This window comes from Aulostomus chinensis, chromosome 18 (assembly GCF_037954235.1).
Source record: "Aulostomus chinensis isolate RoL2024-O1b breed Wild chromosome 18, RoL_Achi_v1.0, whole genome shotgun sequence".
Classification (NCBI taxonomy): domain Eukaryota; kingdom Metazoa; phylum Chordata; class Actinopteri; order Syngnathiformes; family Aulostomidae; genus Aulostomus; species Aulostomus chinensis.
Genome location: NC_141337.1, coordinates 5,867,778 through 5,888,551, shown reverse-complemented (window position 1 = coordinate 5,888,551; position 20,774 = coordinate 5,867,778). Strand labels below are relative to the sequence as shown.

The window sequence follows — 20,774 nt, the reverse complement described above, 5'->3', positions numbered from 1 at the left end:
CTCCACACAGAGTTTCTCTTGCTGTGAGGCGACAGTGCTAACCACTGCACCACTGTGCCGCCCAAAACTAGCAGTCAAAAACCAAAAATAACTGACTGAGACAGAAAGGTGGTGGTCACCTGGCCTTTAAGGGTGCATTCAGAAAACTCTCTGACCTCTGCAATGAACGAGTGGGAAAAAACTGACTTTAGATGCATTCCAACATAAATACAAAGTTTCCTTGCTTTGGTTTTGAGCTTCTTCTGTTTCTGTTTCTTTCTAATCATGGCAACGCTGCATGAATCTTGCAAAATTTCCTTTGGGTCATTCTTTCTCATGATCTATTATCTCAACTATATAAATCTGAGAGTACTGGAGGATGCGGCGTCCTAGTGTTTGGTCACGCAGTGTCAAACAACGAGGCAGTGTTGGCAATATCATTTGTTCATTGGAGCAACAGGATTTTGGCATCAGTTGTTGAAGACCATCTGTTTGTTCCCCTGAATCACCATCAGGGTGGATCTTTTTCTCTGCAGCTTTCCACTGAGAAATAAGGATGAAATACAGTCACACTGCAGAGTTCACGCCCTCCATGCACAACAGCATCCTCCATGCCAGTTATGACTGGTTAAGTGTGCAATTGCACCATATTTTCCACTTTATTCTCTACGGCTCCAAACTTTATCCTGTTATTTAGTCACTTCTGGAACAATGTTTAGGGATAAAACACCACCGAGGATACTCACCGCTCATTATTTAACAAACATGGAATCTTCAAGACCTTTTGAGATTTTTTTTTCTTTTCTTATTTTGATGAAATGAAACAATATACCACAAGGGAGGGGTACAATGTGAGTTTTGATGCAGAGCTCAGTGTTGTGCTTCAGCAGTCAATAAAACCTCCTGGACTGTTTGTATTGTATCGCCCTCTAATGGACATTTGCGAACATGCAGTGGCAATAAAAGCGCAGAGTCTCTCAAATGTCTGCAGCCTCTTTTAGGTCTGTAACAAGTGGATGCTAATTGGATGACTACAAAAATGCAAACAGGCAGTATTTAACCAAAATACAGCTTACTAACCAAGTACTTATAGTTTTAAAGGATTATCCCACCCAAATACTACTTAGTGTCAGTGTAACAATCGTTTAAAGGTTTATGTGCCTTGATTCAACTGGATTTCTTAGACTTACATTAGGCAATTTGTTTAACTACTAAAATAAAGTACAATAAAGATGTTGAGCAAGTTCATCCAATTATCTGAAAGTTTGGAGAGGGGCAAGGTTACAAGTTACAGATTACAGATACGACTGTGGAATAAACATTTAAATGTATAAGAAGTAAAACACATGATATTATTTGGGAGAAAAAGTCCTTTAAAACTGTAGGCACTTAATGATAAAGTGGTACTAGGTTGGAATAAATCTTTAAACATAACATATTCAGAGAGAAGATCTATTTTTGTTTGAATTAACCTTTAAAAAGGTAAGATAAAGTACTTCAGCAGTAGGAATGAAGTCATTCGGTTTAGTACAGCTTTGTTACAATTTGTCGTCATTCAGTTTGCTGTTGTGAAAAAATTAGGCTCCAGGAGAGAACATGGAACAAGCACACGACACTGAAAAGGTCTTTTGGTTCTAAGAGGACCTGTTGTCATGAGCCCTCATTAGAAGTTCCAGTTGATGGAACAAATTGATTTTAAATTTCTGGATCGCAGCTTCCTGTCCTCGCAAACAAACTGAACAAACACAGCGAGAGAAACAGTGAGGTCCACATTTATTAATTCATTGGGTTTTTTTTGTTTTTTTTTCTCCAAAACGAACAAATCAGAAGAGAAGAAACACAATCTAAAATTTTACATAAAACAAAAAGTAAAGAGCTGTGCTGTTACATAAAGTAGGTGCGAGTTTAAAAACTCTTAAATGTATAAAAAGATAGATGCTTAAATTAAAAAGTTTATAAAAAATTCAGTTGCTTAAAAGTGAGTATGAAAGGTCGTGGAAAAAAAAAATCTTTTAAAAACTAATAGAAATTTTGACATCAATAGCCTATGCACTTTAGTTCAAGGATTTTTATTTTTCGGCAAAATAACTACCAGTTTAAGTTGACATATATTATTTCGATATTCATATCTTACATGACCTTTTTCAGACCCTAATCAGTCACTTTCTGGTTCCCTGACGAAATCTTCCCAGCATGACCACAGCAGAGGTGGCATCGCCCGCGCTTTCAGCCGTTTCTCTACATCGCTAAAAAGTACACACAGTTACAAACACAGTTACATGTGAAGTCTTTCCATACATCTACCTCCACATATAAAACTACAAAGACCATAGTACCGCAGCCTTCACTCCACGCTGACGCTACGCTCATTGTTGGTGTATTATTACTAAAACCTACAGTGACTTCAGTCTTTGGATTTATTTTTTTGAGAAATGACACACACACCCATTAAAAATAATAAAAAAAAACCCAAAAAATCGTATTTTCATCCTGTAAGTTAAAAGTTGTAATATTTTGCCTGGGAAATAAAAATCATGATCCTTGGAGGTCCTGAATTAATAAAAACACAATATCAAAAATACTCTAGAGTAAATAAATCTTGTGTATAAATACCGATATACTGCTGAAGTGGCGTATTGTATCATAGTTTTGTAGCACCAATGAGCTTGTTGATGCTGTTGATCAAGGACACTTACTGGGTGGCTTTAGTTATTCCCGATGACTCTGATGGTCACACATGAAATGATGCTACTGTGTCGCTCTATGAAGCAGCGAGTATGAGAATCACATGGGCCAAAAAACAAACAAACAAAAACAAAAACAATAATGAAGTGTATCATGTACTTTAGTGAACAACTGTGACCTTTAAGTGCCACGAGAAACAGTGCTGACAACTGGATTATTCCTGCAGCCTATCAGTTTTCCAGATTGCGCCACATACCTGGGACGGGTCGTTCTGTAGAAGAAGTGGTGGATAACAATGGTGCATGTATGTATGGAGGGTGAGAACAAACACACTAACTGAATGTTTCTGTTGCTGTGGATTGGCTGTGGAGTTTACAGAGGCAGTGGGTTTTATTTAGTGTCCCCAGCGGGAGGAGAAGAGCCCATGGATCCCAAGAGAGGAGACTTTGGTGAAACCTGGATCAGGGGACAAAATCAACAAGGTGTTATCGTTGAAATCTCATTCAGGGATGATGGTTTGTTTGTTTGTAAAGATCCAAAATCATACACTTTGACTGTGAAACAGATAAATAAATACATAAATAAAAGTGTTTAATGAGAGAATTTCATGAAAACCCTTCTGCTCTCCATTCTGATGTTGATTTATGGTAATCATTTCCATCCATCCATCAATTTTCTACTGCTTTTCCTGTTCAGGGTCATGGGGGGGGGGGGGGGGGGGAGCCTATCCCAGCAGCCTTTGGGTGAGAGGTGGGGTTCACCCTGGACGGGTCACCAGTCCAAGACAGCGATTCCTCTCCGTATTGATACTCTGAACCAGCGGAAGTCTCCTTACAAGGCTGAACATGGACACGTCTGAGTCTTAAACGTTATCTGAGGGCAGATGAAATCACGAAACTGACGCGAAAAATGATTTGAAGTGACGCAAAGTACAATCATCCTGGTGAGTTTCATGGCTGCCTCCAGGAACTGCACCTGAGAAACCCCTGCTTCCTAGGTGGATTTTGCTTTGATTTAATTAAAAGAAACAGATCAAAATGATGCCCAATCAACTACATCACCATGCAGATGTGTAAGAAAGGGAAATTCTTCCTTTTTCATGTCATTCCACAAAATTACAAGAAATAAACTTTTAAGTGCTCTTTGTGCGAATGGAGTTCGGATTAGATCGACTCGCAATGTTGACATGGACATTGACAAACTCCCAGTTTTTCTCAAGCTTTTGTTGTATTTGGGTACAAAATTCATGTGTGACCTTTCATCATTTTTTTAAAAACTTTTTTTGGATGCCTTTTAGAGAGTAGAGGGTTAAGACTTCTGAATGTGGGACTTGATCTGAGTGTTGAAGATGAAACTCTAGCACAGGGATGTCTCGGTGGTGAGCAGTGACTGAGGAACTCACGGGGGAAGGAGGCTTTGCGAAGTTGAGGTGAGCGTACAGAAGTACAGCGATGTCATTCTGGCTGGCCTCCAGGGCAATGGACAGAGCAGTGCTCCCGTCCTGAAACAAAAAAGAAAAAAAAAACGACAGGATGGCGGTGTGTTGACATGTTTGAGCAGGATGAGCTGAGACAGAAGAAGGGGAACACGGGCGAAAAATGCTTACGTTATCAGTGAGAGTGGCATCACAGCCCGGCACAGACAGTAGCTGACGCACAATGTCCACATGACCGTGTTCGCAGGCACACATGAGCGCCGTGGAGCCGTCGTCATCACGGATGTTGACCTGAGCACCACAGGACAGAAGGGCCCGCACCATATCCCCTCGACCGTGGCTGACCGCAAGCATCAGCGCCGTCTGACCGGCCTAAAGACATTAGAAGAAGTTGGTGTCACTGAAACTGCATTTCTTTCTGTTCTGCAGTGACAGGTTCAGAAATGAGTTGTGTTGTCTGGTCGGTGCATGTATAAGTGATGAACAACAGAGGGCGCACCTGGCTGGCCTTGGCGTTGACGTCACCTGTACGCAGCAGCTGCAGGACAGTTTGAAGGTCGCTGTCAGAGTGGAAGGCAGCCAGAGCTGTGAGCATGATGGCGGTGTAGCCCGCTTTGTTCTGGCGGTCAGCGTTACACAAGCCTGTCAGGTCGAACCAGACAATCATGATACGAGACATGTTAGGGAGGAAAGGGTTTTTTGGAGAAGAGCAGAAGAATTTAAAACATCACTAATAAAACAACTGAAGAAATGACTTATTCTGCTCTGTTCTTCCTACTTAAAACAAATACTTTCTGCCAAGATGTTGTGGTTTACAGTTGTAGTTCTGGAACAAGAGCTTATTATTTTAAAGTGTGACATGGATTTTATAGTAAATTCCTGATTGTGATTTAGGCAATGCCATGACCCGCCTCCAGAGGAAGTACAGGAATCCTTTACTTAAGCACAAGTAGAAATACCAAGAAAAAAAATACTCAAATAAAAGTGTCCATTTAAAATTCTACGAAAGTAGAGAAGTATTTGATATTGCGTTAACTTAAGTACCAAAAGTAAAAGTACACATTGGACACGTTTGTGTGTTCAAGTGCTCAGAAGCGTTCAATCCTTGAACCACTGACCTCTAAAGGTCATGTGACACTGGCGTGTGTTCCAGCTGTGCTACTTTGGTTGCGTCCTCTTAAAGTTGGCAGGGTTGAAATCTTAAAGTGCTTCATCTTCTTCAGATTTATTTCTGTGTTTACTACGAGGAATCTTTGGAATCAAAGTCACTTGTAACTGGTTCAGATAAATGTAGTAGAATATAAAGTACAATATTGTCTTAAAAATATACTGGAGTAAAAGTATGAAAAAATCCAAACAGAGTACTAGAGTAACCGCATATCCGCCTCCTCTAGTCGTGGCAAACATGACTCACCAGTGTCCAGCAGCAGTTTCACCACGGCGAAGTTAGAGTGAGAGACGGTGTAGTGTAGCGCCGTGTTCCCATTACCGTCCGCCATGTTGATCACAAACTCCAGCAGCTGAGGGGAGATGGAGGCGAAGGTGTCCATGTAGGTCTTAACAACCTCCACGTCGGCGGCTTTATGACAGGACACACGCAGCCACTCCTGCAGCACGGCGGTGTACGCCGACCGCTGAAACCCACACAACGAGGACACTTGACAGACTGCTGCGTGAACTACAGAGTGCTGGTCACACCAGGCCGTGACAGATCTACGCTTGTTTCACGCCGCAAACATCAGATTCGACACCCACTTCCCTCGTAGAAATGCTCTGAACAGTGCAAAAGCATCGACCTGAGAGAAACAAAATCCCACTTTTTCTGAATTAAGGAGGTAAGTTTTCAAAAACAAATATTTCTGTCCTGTTTTTCTGAATTAATGAGATAAGATTTCATGAAAAAAAAAACCCAACCTGCCCTGTTTTTCTGAATCAATTAATTTTCATACAGGAAAAATAAGACTCTGCCCCATTTTTCTGAAACAACGAGACACTGTTCTCATGGAAGTAAAATATTTCCGCCCTGTTTTTCTGATTTAAAAAGATACCTTAATATCCCCAGGGAAGGATCTTTCTCCTACTTAAAGCATTAAAAAAAAGGCCCGCTTGTTTACTTTAATCCAGTTTTATTTTACTTTCTGGAGATACGTTATTGACCGAGCTGCTAATAGTTGGTGTGATGATGTCAAAATTATTATTGTCGTGAAAATATATCTAATTATTTCATAAACACAAGGATTTTATTTTCCACTCAAGTGAACGGAATGAAGTAAAGAGTTATTACATGAAACTTAAGAGACTTAACAGGCAAAACTGCTCGTGGTCGTAAATTCTTATTTTCAAAAGGAACATGGGATTAGTACAAAGTGTATTATTTCATTTTAAATGAACACATACTGCTCCTTGTTGGCTGAAGGCGTTCGGTTCTCCCAGGGCTTTCTGCAGGGCCTGCAGAGCCGACATCAGGCTGTCGCTCAGTTCTGGTCTGAGTGAACACAAAAATCAGTCAGAGTTACTGATACAGGCTGGACAGAACCACCACGGTACCAGTGTGTGTGTGTGTGTGTGTGTGTGTGTGTGTGTGTGTGTGTGTGTGTGTGTGTGTGTGTGTGTGTGTGTGTGAACCTACTGGGCTTGTTGCTGTTCAGATGCTGCAGCAGCTTCATTTGTGAAGCTCTCAGCTGCTGGCCCGGACTCCGATTGGCTGGAGGTGGTGTGTGACTTTACGGTGTAATGCTCAGTGGTTGCAGAGACGGACAGCGGTGGTGTAGCGCAGGTCACCGAGGAGCTTTGTTCTGGAGTGGATTCAGTGCTGGTGACCTCCTGGGTGGCCGTGCGCTTCTCTGATGATTGGTCCACGTTCGAGGCAGAAGTGTCTGCTGGACATGGAGGAGTTAGAGTGGGGTCAGACGCCGGAGGCTCCGAGGCACGTTTTTGCACAACAGTGTCCGTCGCTGGTGACAGGGGGGCTTGGTCTGGCAGTGCTGGATCTGGACTCTGCTTTGAGTCTGGAATGTTGGCTGGTGGTGTGGCGATGGTCTCCTGAGGTACGCGGTTATTTTCTGGAGGCTGGGAGGCCTTGGTGCTGGTTATTTGCTGGTGCTGGACTGTCGTTTCTGGTAACTTTTCCCTGGCTTCATGATACTCACTGGAGTCACTTCCTTCATCAGAGCTCTCGCTGCTGCTTTCATCAGATGATGTAGACTCATAGCTGAAAATAAATTCAAGAATTGCTGTCAAAAACTGCACCAATTCACACATTGTTAAACGCTAAACATATACAGGGAAAATGTATTTCACTCCACCGTCGTTGCAGCAACAGGCGCGCTCTTTTCTAACAAGGCAGATCCAGAAAACTGATTTAATTCTCACCCTCCATTAACTCCGATGAACTGGAGGTTTTTCTTCATTGAGGGAGAGCCTGGTTCGCCGTCCGCTTTCCGCTTCATGATAGACCTCAGGGAGGACTGAGGAGATGAGGCTGGAAAACAAAGAGACTCTGAAATCGAAATCATCACGGTGACATTAATGGAATGAAGATGAATATGAGTGTGTACTTACCTGTCTGGGGGTCTTCTTGTGACTGAACAGCCTGTGTGGTTGCATCCACTTCTTTAAAATACACGATCTGATTGCCGGTTGTGTCGACAGCGATGGCGGTGTTCGATACAGGAACTGAGGTGGACAACTCGCTCTTTAGGACGTCGCGTACCTGCTTGGAGCTGATGGCAATCGGCAACTCAACCGGAGCTTCTGGAGAAGAAGAAGAAATAAATTTAATTCAAGTTGTTTTATTAGAAGTTACACAAGGATTTGTTTTACACCTTCACAATTAAATGAAATCTGATATGAAAGGTTTTTGTTTTTTTTTACAATTAAATCTGTTTGTGTTTTTCCAAAGCGGTTTTATTGTATTTTTGTGTTTTCTATATTTCATCTGCTGTTATGGCCCTGAACAAGGAAAACACAGGAATGTCTAAATACTTCACAAAGGGCCGTTTGCAGTTTAAACTGTACAGGTGGCGATTAAAGTGACAGTTCAGCCTCAAAATAATACAAAAAAAACATGTACTTTTCCTCATGCCTCTATTGCTATTCATCCTTCTGGATTGTTTTGGTGTGAGTTGCTAAAAATTGAAGTTGGATTAAAATTATGGCGGAGATATCAACCACAGAAATGTCTGCCGTCTCTCCAGGGTCAAGGAGAGGGTTTGGGAGTGGTTTGGATGAGAGAAAATAGTTCCTACTAAGAACTGCTCTGATATTCTGTGGATCATTATGAGGAAAACCAACAACGACAAAATATGTTTTTATTCTGTCATGAGCCTTTACACTAAGTGAAAGTCACTAGTCATACACTACCAGCCAAAGCCAGACCTTCAGGTGTTCCTCTGTAGCGGCCCTCCAGGATCACACCACCTGGCTGAAGGGAGGGGGAGCTGCAGCCCACAGCTCGGAGCAGCGTGCCCACCTCCACCACAGTGGGCTGCTCCAGTGTGTACACCTGGATTCCCACAGTTCTCTGCTCCCTCTGTGGGGACTGCTGGGTGAAGCTGACCACAGTCTGCAGATTGCAGTCCTGCTCCTGCCAGCCCATGCTGGTAGCCATCACTGGGTGCTCTGCCTGAGGGGTCTTCTGGGCTGCTGCTACCTGTCCTTGTGCTGCCTGCAGTTCATCCATCATTCTTTTCAACTGGCCCTCAAGCTGACCCACTTGATTCTTAAGAGCCTCTGCTTCTGGCAGCAGCCCCAGATCCACCTCCCGAACTCCAACTCCCACCTGACGACTGCCCCTCTCCTCCTCTGTTCCAACCCCGACCGTGCGCACTTCCCGCTTTGCATGCGGTCTCGCTCCGCCCACAATCACTGTGTCCTCAATCTCACACCCTGAGTCTTGTTTGGCACCCTCAGGTGTGGTGGGGGACAGTTGTCCTGATGGCTTGTTACTGCTCTTAGCTCCAGTGGTCGCCTCCTCTTCAGGGATTTCAATGTACAGCTCTCCTCGTGTCCGACCTCGGTTGAATCCCAGAGAGTGGCCCAGAAACTTCTGGCTCTTCAGCTGGACACTAAGTTGCCGTTTTTCCTCCTGTAGGACAGAGATTTTCACCTGGAGCACTGGTATGGTCTTCACCTGCTCCTCTAGGTCCCGTATCTTCCTGAGGGCTGCTGCCATCTGCTCCCTGACATGCTGGAGGTGGGCTGGGGTGGGAGTCACCGGGGTTGACAAGCCAGAGCTCATGGGGGTGAAGGACCCTCCTCCACCCTGAGCCCGGTTGAAGCTGTGTGCACTGCTGAGGGAGGTGTTGGAGCCCGCCATGCTGCTGTGCATGCTGCCCAGGTTAGAGAACCTCCTTCCCTCTTTCTCCTCCTCCAGCTTCCTGCGTGCATCCAACAAGGTCTTCTCCACCCGCGCAGTGCTGAAGTTGGGCCTCTGCGACGTGTGGTAGCCTGGAGCACAGTAGGAGAAGGATGAGTGCCGACTGTCCATGCTGGTGTTCGAACACAGTGACTCAGTGGAAGTCCACCAGGAGCCGGTGTAGCCATAACCACGTGGTAGGGAGCCATAGCGAGGCCGACGCTGGATGGGCACCTTCTTGATGGTGTTTCCTTTCTCTATGTCATTTACATATTTAAGGAAGTCCAGGTCCAGACGGTAGCCATAGGGAGTCTCCACTGAGTACGGTGCCTCCTGCTCCTTGGTGTGTAGGGAAGGGGGAGCAGGCGGGTTGAGCTTCCCTGAGGGGAAGGAAATCAACTTTAAACAAGCGGAAATCTGCGTCTAATCTTGGGCTCAGACTTCAGAAAATGAGCTCCTGTGCTCTGTGCGAAATTTTAAGTGGAGTCGTGCAGTATCAATAAATATCAATACTTTACGTACAAGGTGCCTGACACTAATTATCCTCTAATAAATTCATAATGTCACTGAGTATTTCTCGTTGAAATAAACAGAAGTTGCACCTGGGAAGCCAGGGTCCATATGCAGCACTTGAGCCATCGGGAGCTTGTGGCTGCTGTTCAAACGCGTCGCCCTCTAACTCTCACCTGCAGGGAGAGACATGAAGGTTTATTAATACAATCTAAATATATAATACACAGGAGTTGATGCAACCAGCACTTCCATTAATGCCATTCTTCATGCATTACAGAGCTCTGACTGCTTATATGGTCATCTGGTAAATTGTGTATATAGATGGGAGTCTTCCACTATGGTTTATAATCCAGCGATAAATCCTCTCCCCTTCGCTGTATTGTTTTTGTGTGATAGTTGAAACACTTTCACTCCCTGCCTAATTTCATCCCTTCATCTTTCTCAGTATAGTGGGTCGCAGTCGATTGTGTTTATTTCTGTTCTTAGCATGCATAGAAGAGGAGTTACAGGGGAAAGTTTCCTGGCAGCTAATTCCAGCACAGAGATTTTGAGTCTGCCAGTTACAACCTTATTAGGAATCATCTGTGCATGCTAACTTTGCCTCACAATTCAAGGTTTACAGACACTCTTTCCCCTCCTCGCTTTTGCCACATCGTCCTCCGCTTGTTTGCCCCCCCCCCCTCCCGAAAGTCAGCTGACGATCAGGAGGTTTCACTTCACTTGTTCATCGCTCGACCACAAAAACTGAATCTCTTGAAAGCATTTTTGACTCTCCGTAAACATTACAAAAAAATGTGTAACCCGCAACATTTGAGTTTGTCGACTTGGAAAAGATTAACTTTCTAGGTCATCATATTGTGGGAACCGGGGATGTAATATTTAAGCCAGTATTAGCCAGTTCATTACATTACAGAGAATTTAAGGCAATACGCTTGGAAGTTCTGACTGTAAACCTCCACTTTATTTTTTGGGGCATGTTTCTCTCTCTCTCTCTCTCTCTATCTTGTGACTGTACTCAGTGCTCGCTGGTTTGTGAAAAGTAGGGCACTTGGAAACACTGACTAACTTGACTTGGTATTTTTGAAGTCCTGTAGTCAGTTTAATGTCTCGGTGCGATTCCCTCTTATCTCTGCCCTTCATCACCCTCTCATACACAAGATTTTTACACATGCACGCACACACGCACACACACACACACACACACTGTCAGAGGAGGGGACACACACACACACTGTCAGAGGAAGGGACACACACACACACACACACACACACACACACACTTTCAGAGGAGGGGACATAGAAACACACGCACATACACACACACACACACACACACACACACACACACACACACACCATTTCCACAGAATCAAATGTTTCAAATTGTTACAAGAGCATTTTTAAATTCAATTAGATAGGGAACAGGAACTAAGCCAACGATATTTCAGCTTACACTTGAGGAATTTATCACGATGTCCCAGATGGGAATTGAAGAAAAGAAAAAAGAAGAAGACAAAACTTCTCCTTCATCACAGTTTAAACCAGTGATCAGTTTTGCCTCCGCGCCTTCGTCAGGCAGCGTCTGTTTATCTGCAGCGTGGAATGAAAGATTGATTATGTGCTGCGTGTTCTGCATAGCGGTCTGGTATGACTACATGTGTGAGAAAGAGAGAGCGGAACAGACAGAAAGGGAGTGGTTGGGAGTGAGAAAGCATGAGTGTATGTGTGTGTGTGTGTGAGTGTGTGTGGAGGCCGCAGGGTGGAGGACAGTACTGACAGGGGACAGTTGATGAGATATAATTAGAGTGTACAGCTAAGCAAACCAAACATCCCGATCCAGCCGACTGGTGGCTTTCAGGGTTCACTTGATTCAACTTTTAAACACAAAAATGTTGTTTTCAACTCCCTCAAAACGGCTTTTTCTTCCCACATCACCCCCCCAAAACAGCCACCGCATCAGGCCTCCTCATCTCCAACAGTAGTGTTTCATACGTACTCCCCTGAATGTATGTGTGTGTGTGTGTGTGTGTGTGTGTGTGTGTGTGTGTGTGTGTGTGTGTGTGTGTGTGTGTGTGTGTGTGTGTGACTGGGGTGGAGTGGTTGACCTTCCTCCCTCTTTCTTGCCACTCAAACAGAGTTCCTTTGAGTTGACATCTGAACAGAAACCAGTGTGCAGCACCACACCACCATTCTTCAGCCTCATCAGGACAAAGGCTTTGCCCCCATTACGCCCCCCCACCCACCTCCATTACAGCTGCATATTAACAGATGTTAATATCGCTTGGCCTCACCCCTCCATTCTTCGTCATTAAGACCCTCGAGGGGTAAGATGGAGGTCACGCAGCAGATATTAATGTTCTCCATGACTTCAGCAGAATAATTGCATTATACTGGAACTCCTCTCGCAGCAACTACTCATAGTTTGTGTTTGTACTCGTGAGGGAGCCTTGTTTTTCCTCATTCAAAGCAGCACACCTGTGCACAAGAGGTCCGCAATAAAGATTTGAAACCGTGGCATAATGTTTACTTCCGCCGAGAAGGTTATGCGATCATCGGTGTGTCGGTTCGTTGGTAAGAGCCCCTTCATAAGCCACAAGTGATTTTTTTTTTTTTAGTAAATCTGAAACATATTCTGGCTCCAGAATCCGAAAGACTGGTTCAAGGTGGAACAGAGTCAACATCGGGGATTTCAACAAATTATGGAAGAACTACAAAGGAATTTGATGAGCGGCCGTGTAAATTTCTGAATATCCATAACGCACTTTACTGACATTCTCATTGATATATTGAAAAGTTCTGAACAAACTTCGATGAAATGTGAGTACTCGTGGAAAAAAAGAATCCCGGGGCGGAGACGGGCCCCAAGACACGAGGAAAACGCTGGAAAAAGGATGGTGGACGGTTTAAGGGGCGGTTGTGCGACTTGGAACGAAATTACAAATATGGTGACGATTAAACCTCACGTGGATGCAGGGACAGAAACCTGCACTTAAACAGCTGATATGGAGATTGATACAAAACCACTTATACTGCCATCTAGTGGATATATTGTACAACACTTTCGTCAACATAGTATGAAAGCAGTGACACTGAACACAATTCCAAATAGACTATTTTAGCACATAAAGAGAGCATAAAAATTAGCTTTTTGGTGGCTTAAAAAGAAAAAAACAAAACAGAAATTCTAGTAAAACATCAAGGATTTATAAATACATTTATAAACACCCGGAAATGAGGTTAAAAAAAACCCAAATCTTTCCTTTGATTAAAGTACAAATAATGTTAAAATAGTGTGAGTAAAACCCACAGCAATATGAAAATTCTTCTCATTTATAACAACATTTCATGGACGGTGTGATTTGGTAACATAGTCTGATGTCTTTGCCGTTTTCTGCAGACTAAGACCACCCGGGGGGGGGGGGGGGGGCAGCAATTTAGAACAGCGTGCTCCTTTCTGAGGTCTGCTCCCTAAGTTTATCAAGCTCATTGCTTCCACTCATTGAGTCACCTCATTACTATTGCCATTACAAAGGATTAAACCTCAGTATTGCTAAGTCAGAAATACCACTCTTCCCACCATCCAGAGGAGATCTTTATGGATTTTTTCCACTGCCTTACGAAGTCTGCAGCCTTTGGTGATTTGACTCAAACTCAGGGATGGTTTATGAATTAGGAAAAGAGGGGATTTATTTTCCGTTTCATACCAGCAGCTGCTTGCACGGCGAGGACAGGACCGCTGCTCCCCCAGACTCCTTCACTCGCCCTTCCTTTTCTTATAGCCAACACCTGCGGGGAAACAACAAGCACGTGAACTCTGGCAGACACGGCGACTGATCGGAGGGGCCAGAAAAATGTAAAGCCCAGAAAACTATAACAGGAGGAGTAGCATCCAGAGAGGTGCTCATCAGGAGACTCGGCGCTGGGAGATAAAAACATGACAGGTTACCAAAGGCCCCTCATAAGACGATAACCACAGCTTAAAAAGCAAGAAAAAACATTCCAGTAGTTTTGATTGACATGGTGGATGTGAACAATATACCCTCATGACATGCCGATCACCCTTTGACCTCCTTGTAGAACAGCCTGGATGACGCCTGATCCTCCTCTCCTGACTTTCTAGAAACAAATTCCCCTCCAACTAAATCCTCTCTCTCAAATCAATCCAAGACTGGGCGCCTCCTCGCCAAGAGATTGGGCAACGTGTTCTGTTTTCTAGCCTCTGTGACTAACATACACACACACACGCACACACGCACTCACACACACACACAGTCATGTTCTGTGGGAACAGCTGTCATCTGCACCTTTAAAGACTTAAGGCCAGACTGGCTTGATGAGCCTGGTGCTTCATTCCCTGAAACTCCTGCGCGTGTTCACCAGAAAAACTGCATGACTGTGTCTGCTGACTCCTTCTGCCACTGCCGCCGCCGTCGACATTTTGTCGTTGCAGCCGTCTGGAGTGACCTTTGCCGAATATCATAACAAGACCTGTTGTTGTCCAGTTCATTGTTTCACACTGCTGTCATGCCGATACCACGATGGGTGGAGTAGCAGGGGGGCGAAACAGACTTTTTAGACTGGAACGACAAAGAGCCATTCATTCAGCCTCCAAGTTCCACAGCTGGTTCTAATATAAAGCAAGGAGGGGCATCTCCGAGAGACAGAATAAGTGTGTGTGTGTGTGTGTGTGTGTGTGTGTGGCGAGGAACTTCACCCCAAAACAAACAAGTAGTTGACAAATTTGTGTTTTGGACCCACAACCTGACAGAAGAGGACTTGTGAGTGACGTTTAGAGATCTACAGGTGCCATACGTTGGATTTCAAAGTCAGTTGTGAAAAAAAAAACAAGGAAGGATGTGGAGTTTTTAGTTATAACAGTGTTTGTGCAGATGGCAAATACTTTTCGAAGACTCCCATCAACTCCCACACAGCACGGATTAAAAAAAAAAAAAGAATCGTACATCTCTCTGCACAGCAATACTGTCCGACTCCCCCAGATCACCAAACACAGCTGTGGCTTTTAAGTTGATTTATTCAGGTAAGGGCACCAGCACCATGAAAGCCCGCTGATTAAGCTGCTTTTAATGTGTCTGTCTACATCTGGGGAGGGGGGGTGGTGATGATTTATGTCTGACAACATTTTGACAGTGTGCGCTAAGCTAATTGGTGCTAATATGTCGTAAAAGTCTGAGGTCCGATGAAGAAAGGGTTACAGGAAAGGGAGCTCCATCTTTGTATTCCCCCAAGGATCCAGAAACAACCAAGTAACTTCCTCCCGGCCCAGAAGAAAGAGAAACAAGGAGAAGGGGAGTTCAAACCAGGAGGGAGGAAAAAGGAGAGCAGTACAGTATGAAGAAGAAAATGAGTAAAGAAAAGCAAAAAAAGAAGAAGAAGAGAAGGGGGGGCAGAAGAAACGAGAGTTTTGCGATGGAAACTTCCCCCTTGGAGATTTTGACTCCACCAACATGAATCACTGCAAATCCTGCTGCTGACACTAGAATGTAGTCCCCTCCAGAGCAACATCAGAGGGATCTCACACGGCAAACGAGTCACTATAAGTCAATAAGAGTTTTGAAGGACCTCGCCTCATAATTTCAAACGTCCCTGCCAGGAGGATAACCATAATTTGTGCATTCCACACCTAAAAATAGGTCGACAAAAGAGACTCCTCATGAGAAGCAGCACTTTTTGTCTGAGTAAATAAAGCTAATTGTTGTTCTGGGCCACAAAGTTCTTAATATAGACACGGGGAAGAGTTTTAAATGTCCCATAAAGAACACGGTTGCTGGTTTGTAGGCTGAGGACGTTCCCCTCCTCACTCTGCAGCACAGATGGCTTCTGCTGGTCTGTAATGAATAATAAATCAGAAAAAGAAACAAACCACGATAATCCTTCCTCTAAACGTAGAGACGACAACAACAACTACAGACTTTTACTGCGTGGCCTTAACCATGTGCAGCAGCAGCAGGCCAGATGATCTCATGTCAACATGGCAACACAGTGAGCTTTCAGACTCTGGACACGAGTGAGATCATAACCCAGGGGGACGGAGCCTCCAGGACTCTGCCCTTTAGGAAAAAGCCCTGTTTTCTACATCAAGGAGCGGTGGTATGGAGGAGCAGACGTCGCCGTGCCTCGCAGTCTGCTGCTGCTACGGCCAAAGGGAGGGGCCAGATCACATTACTCCTGGAACAGGAGCAGAATAAACACCCGCCATTCTGCTATTGGTCATTGTGCTGACCTCCAACAGGAAACTGAGCAAGGGTGGGGCAAGGAGCAGCAAAAAAAAAAAAAGTTAAAAAAAGGGGGGGATTTGGGAGAAAATTCCTGTGTATGGAAGTCTATAGGGGTGGAGGAGGAAGTCCAGACGGCAATAAGATGTGTTGAAGCAACGTTGGGGTTCAAAGCGCAGGTCAGGGTGGTGCAGGGCGGATGGCACACCAGACCAGAGGAAGTAATCTCACTGCTGCCATGGTGGGTTTAAGTGGATGCCTCTCTAAGGGATCTTATCAATTACTTCCTCATTCAATGAACTTTTTTTTTTTTTTTAAAGTGGACATAATGACAAAAAAACAAGGCAAGGAAAACATCCACAACTCTGAGTTTGACTGGACAGTAAAGTCCATCTTTGTTTTCGGAGGGATTAATGAATCTAAGGAGCTGGAGTGAGATTATTCAGGCAGATAACGAATTACTGGAAGCCCCTGGAAGCTGAAAATCCAGATCAGACCATATGTTCTCTAAAAACACCACTTGACTGGTCCAGTCAGAACAGATAAATAGGAGTATATTAACCCTTATTGTCTGGACTGAATCAGACTGAGGCTACTTCTGCTAATGCTAATCCCATTTACAGGCAAACGTTGCAGATTTTCGAGCAGCTTTGTGTCATTACTATGTGGGTGATTCAAGCAAATTAACATTGTTATACTCCCCCACATGTGCCAGCTGCGACCCCACATTTGACAGCAAGTCCACCGCAAGACTTTTTTTGAAAGGCCACAAACTCAAACCAGCAGACGCGTTGAGACGAGCTAGTTGCAGGAAGGAAGCACCGGGGAACTCTCCTCCGAGGGAGTGGTGACGGAGTTCCTCAGGCCCACTAGGACCTGTGTGCCTCAACCGTATCGGATTAGAACGATTCGCAAGACAAAAATAATTTAGGGTAATGACATTTTCTTGATATCTACAGAACAGTGGCTCAATAACACAAATTCAGCTTTAGATGTGTTTTGTTGTGTGTTAAAACTGAATATTAATTACATAATACCGTGTAATGAGAGTGCGTCAGAACATCGCCACCTGCGTGGACCGTGAACCAGATAGTTACGACATCATCGCGCGTCCAGAATGTCATCGAGAATTCTCTCTTTTTTAAATGTCACAGTTGTTGTGAGTGAAGCCAGAGAGCAATCCAGATGTTTGAGTGGAGGCGTTAATAGTTTTACAACTAACATGGCAACATTACAGAAGCCTGGAGAGGTAGGGAGCCCAGTGCATTCTGGTTGTTGTAGGTTGCTTTCATTTATTTTCAGCTAAATACTATGGATACCATGATATTTTCTTTCCATGAAGCTCTAATACGTTTATGAATAAAATGCTGCAAATATGCATGCTGCATATTTTCACATTGTATACTTTGAGGCACGTCAGCCGGACAGAAATGTACAAAGTGTGGAACATCTGCGTTAATCTAATAACACGATCTAATCTGAACAGGAAACGAAATAAAAAGAAACACAGTTTAAGAACATGTGAGAGAGAGACTGGCCAGCAACAAAACAGATCCTTGGATCTCTATGTCCTGATGAAAGTCTCCACTGCTACAGGCGCTTCGTTACCCAGTAAAGGGCTCATCAAGTTGACAGTGACTGACAGCGTTGCGCAGGTTGAGGGTGTAATTTCATTACTTTTGCTAAAGCATTTAAATGCCCGGCGTGTGGCCCTGTGTGCAAATGGGGTTTATAACCCTGCATTCCACCACAGCACCCCTGGGTCCAAACTGTAATGAGACAATCACATTCCAGCTCGGCAAGAAGACTCGCAGGAGGAAACTCCAGCGGCGGACAAACCTGACCAGATGGGGCTGAGTGGAGTCCATTTTCACCGTTATTAGACTCCACACAACGAGGAAACGTTGATCATTGGAACTAATACCTGAAAGCAGTTTAGAGCTTCAGCTTCACGGCCATGCCGGAGCCTGTGGTGGTGTTGCTCTACTACTTTCTTGAGTTAAATTGAGGGGTTTCTAATATTTTGTTCACGTCACTGAGTGTAAACTAAATAGCGGAGCCACAGACCACGAAGCTGCAGATGGAAGAGCATGAGTGGTCTGACGGCGCCCATGTGAAGGCTGTGCAGCTGCTGCAGCCCTCAGACATATTAGCTGGTAGGTGATTTAATACAGCCAGCAGCCCATTACACAACAGCAGCAGCAGCAGCACAGTGGTGTATTGTGCCATGCATGTGTACCAGGCGATGACTACAACCCCCCCACACCCTGCCAAGTTCTGCATGTCTGCATCAAAACATCATCTGACATGTTTTCTGGTGAATCTGGACAAGCGCCTCATGAGATATAACATCAAAAATATCTAAAATGTCCATTCAGATTCGGGTCAAACCAAAACAGGAACGACAGAAACTCGTATTTAAGCATTTTGAAGATTAAAAGAGGAGATTTATAGGAAAATGAGTCCAGTTTGTGAGTTAAACGAGCGTTTGGCTGCTCTTGGCCTGGCGACACAGAATTCCATCAGATCTCATCCATCTTCTCAGCATATAAACTCCCCTCAGTGACCACTGGCCATCTACAGGCGGCCAGATGAGCAAATTTGAGGGCAAGAAGCGGCAACAGAGAGCCGATGAACATCTGGAAGTAATGAAAACTTGCATGGACCCTCCCTCCCTCTCTCCCTCCCCCCCGAGCCTTCAGCCTTCACTCAGATTTTTAATGCATAATAACATTTCTCCATTTACGCTGCAGGTCACGCAAGTTTGGAGCACGCAGAGAGAAAGATCTGTTTGCTGGGTCAGAGCTGACAGTAACACTCAGAAGAACTGTAACAAAAGTTGTAACAAAACGCCCCTTTATGAGCCCCAGAACAATACCGCGCATGATTGATGAATTTGAATACGCAGCTTTTATGGGATGGTAATTAAATGTAATCCAGCAGCTTGGAATGGTTCTTGCCTGAGTAAACAGCTCTCAGGCGTCTTTGGGGAATATTAGTGATATTATCATTATAATAGAGGTGTTCTTTATCTGCGCTCCACGCAAGCGTGCGGCGCGCCTCCTCGCAAATAAAAAAATAAAGACGCTGCTTGTAGCGACCATGAGTCTCGTTCCTTTTAAGGTTTTTTTTTTTTTTAATTATCATTGCGATATTAGAAAACCTCATTGGTGACAGCGTCCGGGGCTCAGAGAGTGAGACTGAGGTGATTTAACAGGAGGAAGGACCCGTTACTTCGGAGAGAGAGAGAACCGGGGAAATCAGGCAGGAGGACCGACGCTTCACAAAAGAACTCGCAAGAAGGCGCCTCGCCAGGAGCGCTTTTAATTCAATCTAACAGAGGGGAAGGAAAAAGAAAGAGCGAGGTTTTTCATAAAAGAAGGACGTATAAGTTATTCACTGTTCTTACCTGCCCCCTAGAAATCCTTTCAGCCGCCTCGGCCCAGGAGCGCTCACTGACAGACAGACAAAAACACCGCAGCCAAGATGCTCCGCGCCTCCTCCCGCTGCTCTTAAAGGGCCCGCAGCCCCGCACCCGCGCCGGAGTCTCCTCCTGCAGTACCCACGGCACCTCACAGGGGTCCCCAAGGGTTCCTCACGCTGACCTCCACACTGCCCTACAAAGAGGGGCCCTCAAAGACCTCCGCCAACCTCTTTAAAGAAAAATCCCCTCTTTGAACTTTCCTGGACATTGAAGAATCCTGCAAAAACCACCACAGATTGACATGGAAGAAAAAAATTATACATAAGTAAAACCTCTTATAATATTCTCTTCATATTAACTCTTGCCCACAAATGTGTTAAAAATCACTGCGTTTCTTCTGTACTAAGGGAATATCGCTCACACACAGGTGTGGAATGTAAGGACTACGTTTTCTGGGATGGGGTCAATCAAAGGTCACTCTGCACCCAACCAATTAGACACAACACACAATGCCTCTGATGTCACAGGCTGCACAGGAAACATTCACATCAGAGCCGTCCGCACATGTGGCGTGAGTCGGTCCAGTGATGGTCTGGTTGGAAATGTCAGGCCCATCACCACCAGTGGTGACCAGGACGAGGTTAATCGTGTGACTTGTCATCACGGCGATGCTGGACCTCGTGCTACTAGGTTGTTCTCACAGCTTCTGGAGGCTGAAAACATCCCGGTTTGCCAAGTGTGTCCCAGATTGAGCATCCGCAGATCGTTCCGGACCTTCGAGTCCATCAGCGCGTTCCCGTCTCAGGGAGTGTCTACTCTGCCCAGCTCTTGTGGAGGGAGCTTATTTCCATGAGTCTTCCTAAACTTTCTGGCTTCATTTATTTTATCTAAATTTCTCCAGGCCTGGAAATACCAACATTTAATTTCCATGACTTTTCCAGGTTTTTTTTTTTTTTTCCCCCCACAACAGCAATTTTCATTACATTTACATAACTGTTCCAAAAAAAAGACAAAAATGAATGAAGAGAAAGCGTCGTGGGGCTTCATGGGATCAGTCCACTGCTGTGAGTAGAGGAAAGTTATTATCCAACAATTAACTGACATACATTATGTACATTACTGTGTGTCACATGGTTAAGAGTCTATAGG

At 44.6% G+C, this 20,774-nt stretch overlaps 1 protein-coding gene across 5 annotated transcripts; it reads right to left on the bottom strand.

Moving 5' to 3' along the window:
* Nucleotides 1-1,519: 1,519 nt before the first annotated feature.
* kank2 (KN motif and ankyrin repeat domains 2) lies at nt 1,520-19,881 on the bottom strand. Of its 5 annotated transcripts, none has more exons than XM_086185544.1 (14): nt 19,611-19,881; nt 13,673-13,754; nt 10,058-10,141; nt 8,462-9,835; nt 7,661-7,852; nt 7,472-7,580; nt 7,249-7,310; nt 6,729-6,978; nt 6,497-6,584; nt 5,514-5,733; nt 4,599-4,741; nt 4,271-4,471; nt 4,067-4,165; nt 1,520-3,120 (listed from the first exon to the last, which is right to left on the bottom strand). In XM_086185544.1, exons 3-14 carry the CDS (start codon nt 10,092-10,094, stop codon nt 3,055-3,057), a joined length of 2,841 nt encoding a protein of 946 aa, XP_086041670.1. In that variant the 5' UTR covers nt 10,095-10,141; nt 13,673-13,754; nt 19,611-19,881; the 3' UTR covers nt 1,520-3,054. The 5 variants fall into 5 exon arrangements, with proteins under 5 accessions (XP_086041670.1, XP_086041671.1, XP_086041667.1 ...); XM_086185545.1 differs by having other exon boundaries at nt 6,729-6,975; XM_086185541.1 differs by having other exon boundaries at nt 6,729-7,310; nt 19,611-19,878.
* Between the last annotated feature and the right edge of the window lie 893 nt (nt 19,882-20,774).

Bases quoted from the DNA above. Each gene is read 5' to 3' on its own strand.
- kank2 (XM_086185542.1), bottom strand. From the start codon at position 10,094: ATGGCTCAAGTGCTGCATATGGACCCTGGCTTCCCAG. The intron at 7,581-7,660 runs GTAAGTACACAC...TTTGTTTTCCAG, and splicing joins ACAAGAAGACCCCCAGACAG to CCTCATCTCCTCAGTCCTCC. The intron at 4,472-4,598 runs GTGCGCCCTCTG...TAATGTCTTTAG, and splicing joins TCAACGCCAAGGCCAGCCAG to GCCGGTCAGACGGCGCTGAT.